The sequence below is a fragment of the Oculina patagonica genome, chromosome 10, assembly GCF_052425735.1.
Source record: "Oculina patagonica isolate OP01 chromosome 10, crgOcupat, whole genome shotgun sequence".
In the NCBI taxonomy this organism is placed as follows: Eukaryota; Metazoa; Cnidaria; class Anthozoa; order Scleractinia; family Oculinidae; genus Oculina; species Oculina patagonica.
The window spans coordinates 15,594,739-15,611,232 of record NC_135767.1 but is presented as its reverse complement, the minus strand read 5'-3'; the positions used below and the strand labels follow the sequence as shown (position 1 = coordinate 15,611,232).

At 40.2% G+C, this 16,494-nt stretch overlaps 2 protein-coding genes across 2 annotated transcripts; one reads left to right on the top strand and one right to left on the bottom strand.

Moving 5' to 3' along the window:
* Positions 1-1,043: 1,043 nt before the first annotated feature.
* Positions 1,044-8,151, bottom strand: LOC144629086 (uncharacterized). Its single transcript, XM_078487272.1, has 7 exons — positions 7,979-8,151; positions 6,980-7,103; positions 5,978-6,052; positions 5,143-5,193; positions 4,329-4,383; positions 2,703-2,837; positions 1,044-1,894 (listed from the first exon to the last, which is right to left on the bottom strand). The coding sequence occupies exons 1-7, from the start codon at positions 7,999-8,001 to the stop codon at positions 1,260-1,262; spliced, it is 1,098 nt and encodes a 365-aa protein (XP_078343398.1). The 5' UTR covers positions 8,002-8,151; the 3' UTR covers positions 1,044-1,259.
* A 68-nt stretch (positions 8,152-8,219) lies between these two features.
* LOC144629007 (threonine synthase-like 1) lies at positions 8,220-15,383 on the top strand. The gene is made up of 7 exons (XM_078487150.1): positions 8,220-8,700; positions 9,181-9,327; positions 10,051-10,279; positions 10,811-11,092; positions 11,575-12,308; positions 13,309-13,548; positions 14,581-15,383. Exons 1-7 carry the CDS (start codon positions 8,494-8,496, stop codon positions 14,974-14,976), a joined length of 2,235 nt encoding a protein of 744 aa, XP_078343276.1. The 5' UTR covers positions 8,220-8,493; the 3' UTR covers positions 14,977-15,383.
* Positions 15,384-16,494: the final 1,111 nt, after the last annotated feature.

Sequence of the window (16,494 nt, the reverse complement as noted above, 5' to 3'; positions counted from 1 at the left end):
CCATCACTGCATTTCTGGGGAATGTTTTGATCATTGTTGCTCTCCGAAAGGTGTCAACCCTTCATCCGTCATCGAAACTTTTGTTTGGTTGTCTTGCAAGCACCGATCTCTGTGTTGGTCTTATTTCGGAGCCCGTTTATGCCAGTACCTATTTGATGCCTAAAGAACAAGCCAAGCAGTATTGTCATTACTTAGAAATTATTTCTCATACCCTAGCTTCAATTTTGTGTGGAGTATCTCTGTTCACACTCACTGCAATAAGTGTAGACAGACTTCTCGCCTTGCTGTTGGGGCTGAGGTACAGAGAGGTGGTAACACTGAAGAGAGTGCGGATTGTTGTTGGCACTTTGTGTGTTTTTTTTTTTTTTTTTTTTTGCACTGCACTGGCAATGTTATTCTTTTAAAGCTTTCGTATCAGTTTTAGCATCATCTTCGTGTCAGTGTCAATGGCTACTGCAACTTCAGCCTTCTGTTACTCGAAAATTTACTCGTAACCAAATTCAAGTACAACCAGTTGTTCACCAAGGGCAACCGAACGGAGGAGGAATTCCACTGAATATAGGACGATACCGAAAGACAGTGTCAACTGCAATGTGGGTGCATGCAGAGGACGCTTCTGGGTTGTTATCTTCCATTTGGTATAGTCATTGCTATATATGTTGTTACTGGAGAAAGCACGCCTTCCTTGAACCTCGCTTGGGATGCAGCAGCAACTCTTATTCTGCTAAATTCGTGCCTGAATCCATTTCTGTACTGTTGGAGGATGAGAGAAGTCAGACAAGCCGCGAAGGACTCGATTAAGCAGTTGATGAGTTGTTAACTGTCTCCAGTTAACTGTCTCATGGAAACAGGGCCGTATCACTAACAAACAGACAAAAAAAAAAACAAAGAAAACAAAACAAAAGCAAAAACCCAAAAGAAAGTGAGAATGTAGCCCCAAGCTCAGAAGCAACAAAATAGAGGCCATCCGATAAACAAGTCCCATTGGCCTCCACCAAAAGCGCCTTTTCAATCAACAACAAACACAAACAAAACAAAAAACAACGGGAACAAACTTGGCTTATTATTGCAAGTTTCGCGGAAACTGTTGACTGCAGCACGCCCCAAATATAACACTTACATGTAGTAAATCAACAAAGAAACACAGCTGTAATGACAAATGAAAAATAAACAACAAAACAGGGGTTGCAATAAAGAATTTAAAAAGAAAAACATAACGCTATCTAGATTTAACAAGGGCTCAGTGCTACAATTGCTTATTAGCATGTTTTCGTTTTTGAATGTTTTTTCTTTTTATGTGATTCTATGGGTTCAATTTTAACCCGCAATAAGTCAGAGTCTTCTTTACTTATAATCTTCTTTTGTTTCACAGGAATCGGCTCGCCCTTATCCGCAACAGCATTTTGGTGCCTCTTGGAATCACGTGATGAATTTTTGTCTGGCGTAACAGGCTCTTGTTTTACTACTGTGTCCACGCTATCAGAATTATTGAGTTTCTTCTTTTTTTTGCTAGTTGTAAGCGTAAGATCTGCGTTACTTTGCTGTGATTCGTTCTTCTCCGCCTTCCTTTTCCTTGGAGAATGTGAACTCTGTTCTCCATTTCTTGACGTGATGTGCGAATTACCATCTGCATCAGGTTCAATTTTTACCCGTGTTAAATCAACTTCATGTTTTGCTTCGTCTTTTTTCTTTTTCCTCTTCGGAGAGTCACCCTTCTTTTTTGGACTCGCGTTACTGTTCATGGTCTCTTCCAAATCCGTTGCCTTCCGTTCTTTGCTATGCTTTCGCGATCCATTTTTAGGACTCTCGTTTGGTTCTTTAGTTTTCTTTTCTTTTACAGATAAATCGTCTCTCGTCTTGTTTGCCTCGCGCTTCGACTTTCGTCCAGGTTTCTCTGTTTGACAGAAAAGCATTTTTGTTACAATTTTATATACAGAAGTGCAAATAACGTTGTTAAGTCATACGATTTAGTTTCTAAGCCTTATTTGCAGGCTTTTTGGTCATCATGCAGCTGCTGAAATAATAAAAGGTGTGTTATTGATAGTTGTCAGTTTTTGGCTATAAAGCTTCTCTTCAAAAGTGTATAGTTTGTCGCAGGTTGAAGTTTTGAAGTAAATTTAACATTTTGAGGAGATTTTGATGCTGAGGACTTAAAAATTCCAGTTACTGATTGGTCATGCCAATTTTTGGTTCATTTTCATTGGTCTGCAGCACGTGAAAAGAAAAGGCAACGCACTCGTTTCTCTACAAAGGGATGGGGAATAATCACATGACGACACATGTGACCTATTTTGACCAATGACGCGAAAAGAAAACTCTGGATTCGGAAATCAAACCAATGGAAATTACATTAACATGTATTTATTATCACACTATTGCGCCATTTTTCCATATTAGGGCAAAAGAACGCGCAAAATATGCCACGTTGTTACACAGTAGAACAGGCCAAAAATACGGACAGACAAACTTACGGATATTTACGTACTCCAACTTAGTGGGGAAAAAAGTGGAATAATAAATCCCTTATTCGATACTTTAACATAAATTAAAATACGAGCGAACATTTTGCTCATTGCTCGAGAAATACTACGCAACTAGAAAAACGTCCACGCGTATGATTTGTCAAATCATTGAATAAGGTGTATGTATCACAGATGGAAATGACATGGATCATTGACGTTTAGAAAAACAGAAAGACCTACTATATCCAAAAGGCTTCCACTTCCTTATGACTTCACTGGGTGGCTGTCTTTGGACAGACGGTGATGTCTCAGGTAGTGTGGGTGGAGGGACAGGCACTGATCGAATGACACTCATTTGGCCACTAAATGAACCGGCTAAAAATGAAGAGTTAGAAAACGTTAAAAAAATTGAAGAAAGAAACGAATCGAAATAAAACGTTCCATTTTGGTCTGGAACCACATCATAAGGAGAAATGCATTACAAACTACTGAATATGATCACATACTGTAGACGTATATTTGACAGTAATGCATGCAAAACCACAATAAATAATTTATGTTAGAGATAGAGAACTATCGTAATACTAATGTAAGAAATATACAATATTGATGCAGTGTTCCAGAATTTTTTTTTTTTTTTTTTTTGGGGGGGGGGGGGAGTTCAAAGACCCAGCAATAGCAGCTACCCGACCCAGCAAATTAAAACACAACGTTCTAATAGTTCGCACCCTGTGAGCAGAGCTCTTTCTTTTCCACTGATACCTTATACTTGACAAGGAAGGGCTCTGCAAGAATTGCGGCAAAATTTTGTATAGCATGCCGAAGCTTACGCGAGGCTTGCACATACGAGAGCCGAGAGCGTACTGTGGGCTCCATCTCGACTGTCAGTTTTTCCAAAAAAATCAATGCCCGTGCAGCAAAGACCAGTTTTATACGGGCTGAGTAGCCCAAACTTTGGGGCTGTGGTGACTTCAAAGGAATGACACGATTTATGCAGAGCCTCTTTCTACTTCCCAAATCTCAACCGCAGGGAAGTTAAAAGAGGCTCTGCTCGCAGGGTGAATAGTTTGGTGCTTTTCTTAAAAACTTAACTGGAACCCTGTTATGGTACAGTTGAGCCTCTTCTTTCATACACCTTGATAATACAAACATCTCTATATTATAAAAAGCTCACTTTGTCCCAGAGAAACCAAAATTCATACAATCTCTACTTCTATAATCTAAAATCTCCATAATACCGACACACAACTCTGGCTCTTTGCTGTCCATATTAAACAGCAGGCAGTGCGGCTTTTTTTAATGCATGTCTGACATTCGATAATTTAAAAAAAAAAAAAAAAAAAAAAAAAAAAACGACTTTTTAAAGGGTAACACAATTACTGGTGTCCCAGTAGTTTTCATTGTGGCCCTGAATCCCTGATCGAATTGGAATTTAGAAGTGTTGGTTTTTGTGGAGGGAGGAAAACCGGAGAACCCGGAGAAAAACCCTCGGAGCAAGGACGAGAACCAACAACAAACTCAACCCACATATGACGCCGGGTCCGGGAATCGAACCCGGGCCACATTGGTGGGAAGCGAGCGCTCTCACCACTGCGCCACCCCTGCTCCCCTTGATAGCATTTTGGCCTTGAAGTTGCAAAGGTAGAGGGTTGAGACAAAGGAATGAGGCAGCACTCCTACTCCCTGGATGCTTTTTAAACCACTCCCCAAGCCTCTCCTGGGTTCAATTCCAAAATGGCGCTTGTTTAATCAAAATGCACTCATGGCGCTAAAATATGCTTTTTATTGCAGACGTATAAAGAGGTTTGACTGTAGAAGTGTAGCATTAGATAATCATATTCACTGTGAGACATCACATGTACTCACCTGCACACAAAGACTTTTGTTGCAAAGAGGGGAGTAAAACAGTAAAAGAAGATAGCTGCATTGAAATAAAAAAAAAAATAAACAGCAAATAAATAAATAAAAAAAAAACGAACAAATGGAAAAGTAATAAACAGAATGACAGCCACTGGGAGGCCATGGGTTTGATTCCCGTCGGGGACTCAGAATTTTTCTTTGTCCCATGCTCGTGTCATGTAGAACATCTTATCTTTATTATTTATCACCAAGCTTAAAATTTACCATCTTTATTATTTACTACAAAACTTGATGAATTCGACATTGCTGATCCTAGCAGTATGCAGGACGCGTGTCACATATCAACCTAGTAAAATGGCCCAGCTCACAACGAGTCTCTCGTAGCTCAGTTGGTTAGAGCGCCCAACCGGTATCTGGGAGGCCATGGGTTTGATTCCCGTCGGGGACTCAGAATTCTTCTTTGTCCCATGCTTGTGTCATGTAGAACATCTTATCTTTAATAAAAATAACTGTGGCCAACTTACTTGTAATGTTGGCAAACATAATAACTTACATGCATACATGTTATTTTTACATGTAAGGATGAAGATTTGCCAAAAATCACACTTCAGTTTCAGACTTTACAAAAGGATATGATTAACTTATTCGTGGTTAGGAGTATTCAATCTAACCTTGTTGTGAAAAGTAGAAAGTGTTTCAACCCAACAAAGGACCCAACAAATTACACTGCAGTACATGTACACACCATACCTGTTAGGGCATTTAACTCATACAAACACCATGCAACAGCTACCTTAATTACATTGTATGTATTACTTACCTCAGCACTACAGTCTGTCTTTGACTGGATTTCATATCTCTTACCATTTTCCTATGAATAAACAAGAAAAGAAAACAGTAAACAAAATATTAGCACCTGTATCCAGGAATGTAGCTAAGAAAACACTAAGCCGGCTCATCAACAAGCCCAACTGGCTTTTCTGGCCTTGGCAGCTCTAAAATTTACCTGTAATTCTTTATTTTCATGTTAAATTCCAGTTGGATTTAAGTTCTACGTGTATTTAGCTGGTTAAATTAGCCAGCAGCTGGCACTTAGTGACATCCCTGATACTGTATCCCATAGTCGATCGAAAATATACAGTATGCCTAGAGCATAAAAAGCTACATGCACTAGGGCTAGCTAGCAGCCACTCGACGAAACACAATGTGACCACCCTTCCCCCTACCCACCAGTTGCCTGCATCCAACAACACTTGTTGACATAAAGGAAGGATTTTGATAAAGGAACTATTTCTAACACTAGACTATGGTTCACTAGGAGTGTGTTTTGCATTTTAACAAGAAATGTTTTATTATCTGTGCAAATGTAGCTTCCATATATGGCATGGTGCCCGAGTATGATTCTTGCTGGACACTACATGTAATGTGAACATGCCATTTTTTCAAGTAACTACGCCATAATTCGGGCACGGGCACTCAAGGTTGATACCTTGTACTCCGGCACTTACTAGTAATGGTACTTGGGTACTTTGGTTTTCTGTGTCTTATCACAACACTATTTTTTGCCAGAGCTCAGGTACCAGGGCTTGGGCACTAAATGTGAACACGGCCTTATATGCTGTACCTGTGGAAACTGTACTATAATTACTAATCACCTGTGCACCAGTGGGACGTAGATCCTGTGTCCCATTCATTACAACCTTCTGTCCTGACAGACTTGACACGTCAAACTGTAAAAAAAAAAAGGAGGTCTCTCGATTGAACATGGTAGGTAAGGTAAAGTCTGTGTTTGAGATTAGTGGCCCATTATGCCTAGTATGCTTATCCCAGTTTCTGGTCAGTAGCATTTAGCAGCTAGGAATATTTCTACTCCCCCCTTACTCCCACCATACCTGTCATGCATAATTGAACATGGCTTCTGTTATTGCATAGTCTTGAACATTTTGGAGAAGGCATGAAATTTGCGAGTGTCTTCTCTCAACTAGAATATAAAATCAAATTCTGGACCCAAACTTATTTCCTTAATGAAAGAGCATAAAAATACTGGAATAACAAAACACTTTATTAACTTCCACAAAGGAAAAACTTAGTTTTGTTTCACCTCGACTGTTAGTGTTCCCTTTGGCTACATCTAGGGGGATGACAGAGGGTCTTGAGGGAGCTGGAATTACTGTTTCTTTTAGGACCAGTATTTACGTAAGTTTTTTTTAGCTCCCCAATAATGGAATTAACCCTTTCAGTCCCAAGAGTGACCAATATTAAATTTCTCCTCACAATATAAACCTGTGGTTCCAGAAAATATCCATACCCCCACGAAAAAGATTTGCCCTATGACCCCCACCCGTCTGGAAATTCCAATTTAGCTTTATTCATTGCTTTCAAGTTTTGGGTCTTTGTGACCCCCCCCCCCCCCCTCCTCCCCGGAATTTCCAATCCCTTCTGTGGGGGGAATACGGATATTTTCTGGAACCACACAATACTTTATAATTATTTAACACAAGAATTAAAATGTTTATCAACAAAAAAATTGCTTTAATAATCATTTAACAAATTCTCCCAGCTAATACTATAAGAAAATGTATGGAGATCAGACAGGAGAATTCGTTTATGGATATTGGGGCTTAAAGTTAAAAATTAATGGTTTAAATTACACTCACATCATGGGGTACTTTGATTAGCCAGAGTGAGGAATTATCATCTGATAAAACATCTTCAACTGTTGGACATTCCTGTGAATCTTCTTTGAAACTGACTGCTTCGAAACCAACTGGGCATCGAGACCTACATATAGAAAATTATGACAGTATTGACATTTAAAATTCCTCTGAAAACCAGTGCTGGCTGAGTGCAGGTGTATAAGACCTTACTTCTCGATGGGTTTTGTATTGTTTCAAGGGACTCTTAAATAATTCTGCACATTGTAAAGGAGCAATTGGCACACTAAGAAAAGTCTCAAGTATACCACTGTGGTGCAAAGCCAATGGCAAATATGTGGCACATACTTGATGTGTTGCCAAGCAACCACCAGCTTTATTAATTCCCAAAGGGTGGTGGATAGGGTTTTTTTTTTTTTTCACTGCAAGAAAAGTGTGTACACATTTCAATGTACCAGTATTGCAGGGGGGAGGGGAGGGTGAACTCTATGGAGGGTGGGAGAAAAGCAGGCGGAAAACTGACAGGACTTCCAAGGTGGTTGGAGCCAGGAGAAATTTGGGGAAAAAACTGAATGTGTAATTTTGCTAATAGACATAGCACAAACAGACAGGAAGCAATAAGGGAGAAATGGGAACCAGGAGTAAAAGGTATGGGAAACGGAAAGTTCAGACCCCTTATCCACCTCCCCCACCCCCCCCCCCCCACCTTTTTCATTTTTGTTGTGTATTATAAAAGCATCACCTATACAGGGACGGCGGAGCCGGGGGGGCTGGGAGGGGGGCTTTAGCTCCCCCAGAATTTCTGAAAAAATAAAGACTTACTAAGAGAAGAGTCTTTTCAGCTCCCCCACTTTAAGTCACTAGTCAGCGCCCACACTCGGAAAAATGCTTTGCCGTTCCTGCTATAAAGCTTCAAGCTAGCTAGCTAGACCAGCTGTAGAGTGTTCCAAAATTAAAATTAAGCTTCTCGGAAGTTCTAGTTCTAGAATACGTACACCATACCTCAACTTCTTCTTAGACGGCATTTATGCTCCTTTCAAGAAGACCCAAATTTGTAAACATTCAGTGTCAGCAAAGTGAGTAGATCGATGTGTAAACAGGCCTTTTCTACCGGCTTGTGTTTTACACTTGTCTTGATTTTTCCGTGCCTACCTTCTAGCAAGTAACAGCAAGTCTCGATTTCAAGAAATACTTCTTTTGTTTATCTTCTTGGGAAAAATTATCGAAGAACCTTGAAGCCATCAGCAGCGATGAGCAGCCATGTGCTGAATCTGCGACCGCGATTGACCAGCAGCCTGCAGCAGAGAGGTTGATACCTCATTTAAATCTGAATGAAAGGCTACCTCGCTAGTTCCAGGTTATCCTCCGAAACTTGCGAGCTTTTCTACGTGGACAAATTATTTTTATGCGCAAAATTTTCGTAAAATTTGTGCAGATCTCTTTATTACATACAAGATAATGGTTTAACACATTGATTCCTAGGGGAAACGACACACAAGCGTGGGCCCTGGAGTAAGATGTTCGCCCGATTCTCTCGATGCATGTCTAAAGCAAATGCCCTACGTTCTCGTCGCTTGGTAGTTGTTCGCGCGATTTCTTCAAATGCACATTTCTTCTGGAGAAATCGGGAAAGTCGCAGGTGTTCTGATCGAAAGAGGAGTAAATATTTGAGGAGTTTTTCAACCTATTATCAGGAAAGATGCTTATATGACACAAAACGAAAGGTAAATGAGTAAATGTTATGGTTTTGGTTTTTGGTTTTTGTTTTGGGGGAAGGGGGGTTAGGCAAATATTGTAGGGGTGGGGTGCATTTTCCATAATAGCTCAGGCAAGTTTTTTTTGTTTGTAGTATCACATTTTCATATTTACCATCTATCTCAATTTCCCTAGCCTCCCCCCCCCCCTCCAATGGCACTTTTGGAAAGATTTCCGCACAGCCCCCTACATTAATTATGTATGCAACTATTTCATACTATCACTATACATAAACATCACACCAACAGAAAATCAAATGCAATATTAACATCTCAACAAACATCCCATCTTTTACCTATAAGTTGCCTTATTGAAATCAGCCAAAATAAAACTAGCATATCCTGTCTAGGGGGCTGGGAGATTTGATACATTTCAAGGCAATAACTCATAGATTAATTGGGACAGTTGGCTGATATCCAACAATAACTTTCCATAATTGTCTTTTATAGAAGGGTGATAATGTTATCCTGATGGGAAGCCCAGGAGCTGGGAAAACCAGTGTTGGAAGAATTCTTGGTAGTCGTCTGGGAAAAGAAGTTATTGATGTTGATGATGACGTCCTAGAGAACGTGTGGGGAATGACAGTCGCTGAAAAGGTACTTGATATAGTTAAGTAATTTAAGCAACAAAATTAATGAATAAAAAATGTTAAAATGTAAAGTCTGTGTTCAAGCATGGTGGCCCAACAGGCCAGAGCTTATTCTGGTTTCTATAGCATTAAGCGACTAGGAGTATTTCTACTCCCCCTGGATGGGATCCTTGTCCATTGCAGGGTTACCTCCAGTGTTAGTTCGCCGGTACCCATTTATACACCTGGCAGTGGCTATGAGAGTAAAGTGTTTGCCCAAGAACACAACACAAAGACTCTGAGCAGGCTCAAACCCGGATTGCTCGATCGGAGTCCAGCACGCTAACCATTAGGCCACTGTGTCTACCAGGTTATCCTGGAGGGTGACCCTATTCAGATTGTTTATCACTACGAATGATTGATTTGAAGCAGCCATTTATTTCTGTTCCACACTACCAGAGTGAGTATTATCATTTCATTAATTCCAGGGGCTAAAGTTGGAGTAGAATAGCAGGGTTTCGATTGACCTGTTTTCACATACCATCAAAATTTACCTTTACATCTGTTCAACCTTTTATATTTCAAATTGTACAGAATACAGATCAAAAAGAACAACTAGAAGAAAAAAATTCCATCCAGATTTGAAACAACAGCTGGGGCATACAGGCCAACTTCTGTAGAACATCTCTCTACCAACTGAGCTATCATAATATTATAAAATTATTTATTTATTTATTTTTGTTACATGCAGTTATCACAAGTCGGTTCTGATGGCTTTGTGGAGGTAGAGGGTCAAGCTCTCTTGCAGTTTTGTCCCACCGATGCAGTCATTTCTCTGAGTGGCTCCAATCCTATGCACAAAGAAGCCATGGACCATGTGAAATCACTCGGCACTGTTGTCTACTTAGATGTGGAAGATGACGAGATTTTGAATCGGCTGGCTGCTATGAAAGTGAACCGGATTGTTGGACAGAATGAAGGTAGGGTCAACTCCTCTTTAACAGATACTAAAGCAGTCAGCACTTAGGTTTAGCCCAGACAGGTCCCTGCCACACCTCTCTTCGGCAGGCACCTCTTTAAGGTGGACAACTACTAAAGGCTGAGGCACCTCCAGGCTCAACCTGTGAATGAGAGAGATACCTCATCTTCATTTACTTTTCTCTGTTAGACAGACACCTCTGTTAGGGAAAAGTTATCAAAGGCTGATTAACATCTCAAGCAAGACACCTCTTTTAGGCAGACACCATCAAGGACTTCTATCTTTTTAAGGCCAAGTCCTCTCAAAGACATAACTCTCTTTTGAGCGATACATCAAAAAAGAGGACACCTCATTAAGACAATCACTAACTCTTTTTGGAAAGCACCTCTCTAATGCAGATAGCTCTTTAATGTCAGCATCCCATATAGGGAGGTGGGACATCTCTAAGGCAACAGTTTCTTTTATGATCAAGAATGTTTAATACGAGATCTTGGCCCCACTCTAGTTTTCAACACTGTGTCTCATTTTTCAGGAATAAGTATGAGTGAAATTCTTCAGTATCGTAAACAGTTTTATGAGTCCAGTTATGATGTTCGGGTCGTCTGTACTAAAGGAGATTCTATTGAAGAAATTGCCAACAAGACACAAGAACGTCTGAAAGAGTTAAGGCGCGACAAGGGATTCACAAGCACAAGACAAGAATATTCGGATTCTAGCAAAGAGAGCCCGGGATTTTTAGATGTCGTGTTGGAGGGACTGGCTCCAGATGGAGGCCTGTATGTGCCGAAAAGGAAAATACCACACTCCACACAAGGTGAGAAGGCTAACTTCGTAATACCACATGCCCCGCTATAAAGGTATCCCTAACCTGAAAGGTGCTACGCAGATACGAGATCGGCTTATTAATATTTGTATTAACGACTACGTCGCAATGTAGCCACACTGGAAAAAGGCAGCGATGTACTGTATGTAGCCCGAAGGCGCAGGTCCGAGTCCTACCCGAGCCACTGAATTCTGAAGGATTCGGGGGGAATACTAATACTAAAAAAACGGAAGGGATGGCTAGGGGAAAGCAAATCCGCCGATCCGTGCTATTTTTTTGCCAATTCCGTAAATCCGCCATCATTTTTGTTCAAATCCGAAACCGCGTTACTTGAAAACTTTGTGTCGTTTACTGCGACTGAAAGTAGATACCAAAAAACCGGAGTTGCGCGCCTGCGTGCTGACCACAACATTGCATGTAAGCAAGTAATAATATACTGTCATCTTGCATTTTGATTTGTCTTTGTTTTCCAGGTCAGTGGGAAAGGCTTGTAGACTGTAGCTACCAAGAAAGAGCTTTGAGAATATTGGAAACCTGGATATCACCAACTTACCTCCATCCCACGATCCTGCGCGGGATGATCTCCAGCGCGTACTCCGATAACTTTCAACACGAGACCATAGCACCTGTAGTCAAACTTAACGACCAGTTCTACATACAAGAACTGTTCTATGGCCCTACTGCTTCCTTTAAGGATATGGCCTTGCAACTGACTCCACAGTTTTTCAACGAAGCCATTTATCAGAAATCTGCTTCAGACGGACTTAGTAAACGTCTAATTCTTGTTGCCACGTCTGGAGATACGGGTAGCGCAGTGCTTGAAGGTTTCAAAGATGTCACTAATACTTCAGTTCTTGTTCTGTACCCAGTCGAAGGAGTCAGCCTAATTCAAAAAGCTCAAATGGTTTCAACTGACAGTCCGAATACATGCGTGATTGGCGTGAACAGTGACTTTGACTTCTGCCAAACTACAATAAAAACGCTATTTAACGACAAGTCGTTCAATAAGAAACTTGCAGACTCGTATAATGTTCAGCTTAGCGCTGCTAACTCGTTAAACTGGGGTCGGTTGTTGCCTCAAGTGGTGTACCACGCCTCGGCGTATCTGGACCTGGTTAAATCTGGCGTTATCTCCATGGGCGAAAAGACTGATTTGTGTGTACCAACTGGAAACTTTGGTAATATTCTGGCTGCATACTACGCCAAGGTTTGTTGAAGAAAAACGCGGCTTTACGACGTAGTAACTGAATGTAAATGTCTTAGGTGCTTACATCTATTTAACAAAAGAAAAAACTTTCTCGTGGCAAACGAGTTAATATTTAGCCAGAAACGCGTGACGAGCCCTAAGAACGTCTGCGTATGAGGCTATTTAATATTGCGAGAGACAAATTTAGGAATTTCAATGTTGCCAGCCCTCACACAGACGTTTTCCCGCGTTTTTTGCCAGTTACTTGCATTTACTTCGAGTTTTGATTCTACGACGCTCAATCAAAAAATTCCTCTCACTGTTTCTTCGGTGTACCCAAATTCTCAGAATTTTAGGTAATAATTAAGATAGTCCTTCATTGACGGGCGGTTAAGGTACATGTGTGTGTGTGTTTTAATGCTTAAGCCCTGACCAAACGGCAAGCGAATAGGGGGAGGTCGTGCGTCCACTTGCGTGTCCGTTTGGTCAGGACTTGCGTGCACTTGCGTTGATTTGCGTTTACTTTGGTCGAGATAAATTTTGCACTTACAGTTGAATCCCGATAACTCGAACCCTCAGTAACTCGAACCTCCCGCTAACTCGAACCTTTTTCGATTCCCCTTCAGGTCATTTTCTTACTAATTTTAGCCTCGATAACTCGAACTCCCGATATCTCGAACCTTTTTCGATTTCCCTTGAAGGTTCGAGTTATCGGGATTCAACTGTATGTTAACGCGATTTTTTTAACATTTAACCACCCATCGCAAGTCAACGCATTTTTTTGCAGTTTACTTCAAATACTGAATTGCACCTCGTAGCACTTGCATTGCGACTAAACTTGCGTGTCCGTTTGGCCACCCAACGCAAGTCTGTCCGCAAGTTGAACTTGCGACTACTTGCGTCCACTTGCGTTTCCGTTTGGCCAGGGTTTAAGAGAGGGCCACTTGGTGCAGGTCTATAATGAAGACTACGAGCAAAGAAAATGTAGAGTAATGCCAAAGTGTGTTTTTTTTTTTTACAGGAAATGGGGGTACCTTTCAATAACCTGATTTGTGCTTCAAACGAGAACAACATCCTTACGGACTTTTTTCACACTGGTTTGTATGACATGAGCAAGCGGCATATTCATCAAACCATCTCTCCTTCCATTGATATTCTAAAATCGTCCAATCTGGAGAGATTACTTTATCACGTGACCGGGAACAACGGCCAAGTTGTAGCCAGTTTAATGAGATCGTTAGAGGAAAACAAATATTTTAAGGTATGTGATATTTTATGGAAATTAAGGATGGTATATTACAACTTTGAAGAAAGATGATTAGAAAGATAAAATTCAGTCAGTGGCAAGCTAGCTTTTTTGAGTAGCTTGTATCACCGACTGGATAATCTTTTTCATTGTGTTACGCGCGCTGTAATTGGCGTGTGAGCGATTTTAATGCCCGGCTGGCTGTTGTGTTGTGTTGTGTTGTGTTGTGTTGTGTTGTGTTGTGTTGTGTTGTGTTGTGTTGTGTTGTGTTGTGTTGTGTTGTGTTGTGTTGTGTTGTGTTGTGTTGTGTTGTGTTGTGTTGTGTTGTGTTGTGTTTGTTGTGTTGTGTTGTGTTGTGTTGTGTTGTGTTGTGTTGTGTTGTGTTGTGTTGTGTTGTGTTGTGTTGTGTTGTGTTGTGTTGTGTTTGTTGTGTTGTGTTGTGTTGTGTTGTGTTGTGTTGTGTTGTGTTGTGTTGTGTTGTGTTTGTTGTGTTGTGTTGTGTTGTGTTGTGTTGTGTTGTGTTGTGTTGTGTTGTGTTTGTTGTGTTGTGTTGTGTTGTGTTGTGTTGTGTTGTGTTGTGTTGTGTTTGTTGTGTTGTGTTGTGTTTGTTGTGTGTGTTTGTTGTGTTGTGTTTGTTGTGTTGTGTTGTGTTGTGTTGTGTTTGTTGTGTTGTGTTGTGTTCTAGCTCGGGAACGTCCTGGGAAAAGATCGCTCGGGTCGGTCTTTTGCTTCAGGCTCGGCTCTATCTCGGTGAAGAAGAGTTAAATGCCTAACAGTTGGTTTGATCGAGTTTTCTAGGAGCGTTTTTTTCTCACAGAAAATGAGGATGATAATTGTTTTGATTGCAAAATTCCTCGGATTCAGTATTAGCATGGTAGAAAAGTTATCAGAAATCAAGGTCTCATTTGAGATTGCAGGACTCATCCTTCGGCTTTAGGCACAAACTTCGAAGCTAATAATTCTCGCTATCACGAGACACAAACATATCCACTCAGTGCTAAATAGTTTTAAAAGAAAATATATTGATTGACATTCTTTACCTTGCAGATATCAGATGACCTAAGGGGTAAGCTGTCGACCGTATTCAAAGCTGACTGGACTACGCAAGACACTTGTCTAAATACCATTCGATCTACCTTTGAACAAATGGACTACGTCCTGGACACACACACGGCGGTAGCCAAAGATGTAGCGAATCGTTTTGCTAATCCTAATCGGCCACTTATCATTTCTGCAACTGCGCATTACAGCAAGTTTGCCCATGACGTACTGAAAGGGTTACGAAAATTTCCAACTAAACATGATCCCGTAGAGTTGTTTGAAAGTTTACGCAAAGTCGCTACCCGGCCTGCTGCGCATAAAAGACTTGAAAGCTCAGTCAGCCGACCACAGGTACAGGAAACAGTGTGCAAAGCTGCTGATGTCAGGACAGTTATGAACTAGATAGATCGCTTCTTGAGTCGATGATCTTGAAGATGGCAGGATTTTTGACAAGTTAAAGAAATTGTGTCAAGAATTTAAGGCAATTTTAGACGTAAGAAAATTGCAAGCAAAAACTGAGTAAAATATAGAAATAACCACTTAAAACAGTCAAGTGACATTTCAGTAACACATCAAATACAATTGAAGGAACGGATGGGCAAAAATTAAAGTTTTTGTAATATGGGTTAAAACTGTTAGGCTGAACAGTTTTCAAAGTTAATCTCGTTTGTTAATAAGTTTTCATTATATAACGCCCGGGAGACGTTTGTTTGTAATGAAGCTATGGATTGTCATTTAGATCTAAAAAAGTATTTTCTTCGCTTTTCATAGCGAGTATTTGGCAAACTTAATTAAATAGACTTAACTCAGCCGTGACACAGTCCCCTCTAATTAAGTGTAAAATATCCCGTTACGACATTTAGCATAATTATCTTCTGCAACGTTCACTAGGTCGTAAAACCTTATAAAACGAGCCGATGATGCTGTAGTTTTGAATTACATTAACCCGCTATAACGAACAAGTTAACTTTGTTCACCGAAGGTCACACTAACCCTCCTGCGATAACAAACTTTTGTTGTGTCGTCCAGTTTTGGCTGTGTAAGGTGTACGGATCATAATAATAATAATAATAATAATAATAATAATAATAATAATAATAATAATAATAATAATAATAATAACGGTTTATCATTTTATTTTAGAAATAAGATTTACACTTAATGTCGGACACTAAATGTCGGCCCCCGGGAGCAAATTCAGATAAACTTAACCTCTTTTTTACGGACACTTACGGTGGCCCATATAGGACATGAGCATTTTTTTTTTCGATTGAAATTTTAACTCAAATTTCAGTTACAAAAATCCGTATTGTGTAATTGTCTAAGCGTACAACTCGGATTTATACTAAAAAATCTTAGTTGTAAACATCGTTCAATGTACAACTCGGATTTTTACCGCAAAAATTCGAGTTGTTAAATTTCCAGAAACACAACTCAGATTTTTAACTAAAATCCGAGTTGTTAAATTTTCAAAAACACAACTCGGATTTTTACCGCAAAAATCCGAGTTGTTAAATTTCCAAAAACACAACTCGGATTTCTATCGCAAAAATCCGAGGTTGTTAAATTTCCAAAAACACAACTCGGATTTTTACTTCAGACACGTGGTTTTCCGCCGGGAACAGCTTAAAGTGCATGGTAAATAAAGGTGACGGGCCTACACGACTCCTGCATTTTAATCAATACTGTTGCAAGATGTATTGTCTTATCACGGATTATCTTGGTCCGGCTTCGCCAGAAACTGTTTCAGCTTTACTATGAAAAAGCTGAAAGTTGGTTTCAGAGAGACATTCTGTGTTGTAAAGGCTATGCTTCTTGCCATATTTTGATCGAGCGCTCTGTCTTTTAAGCTCGATGTTTAGAATTTTACTACCTCCGTTGCTCGTTGCGTTACGTTGGCACCACATGATTCAAATATAA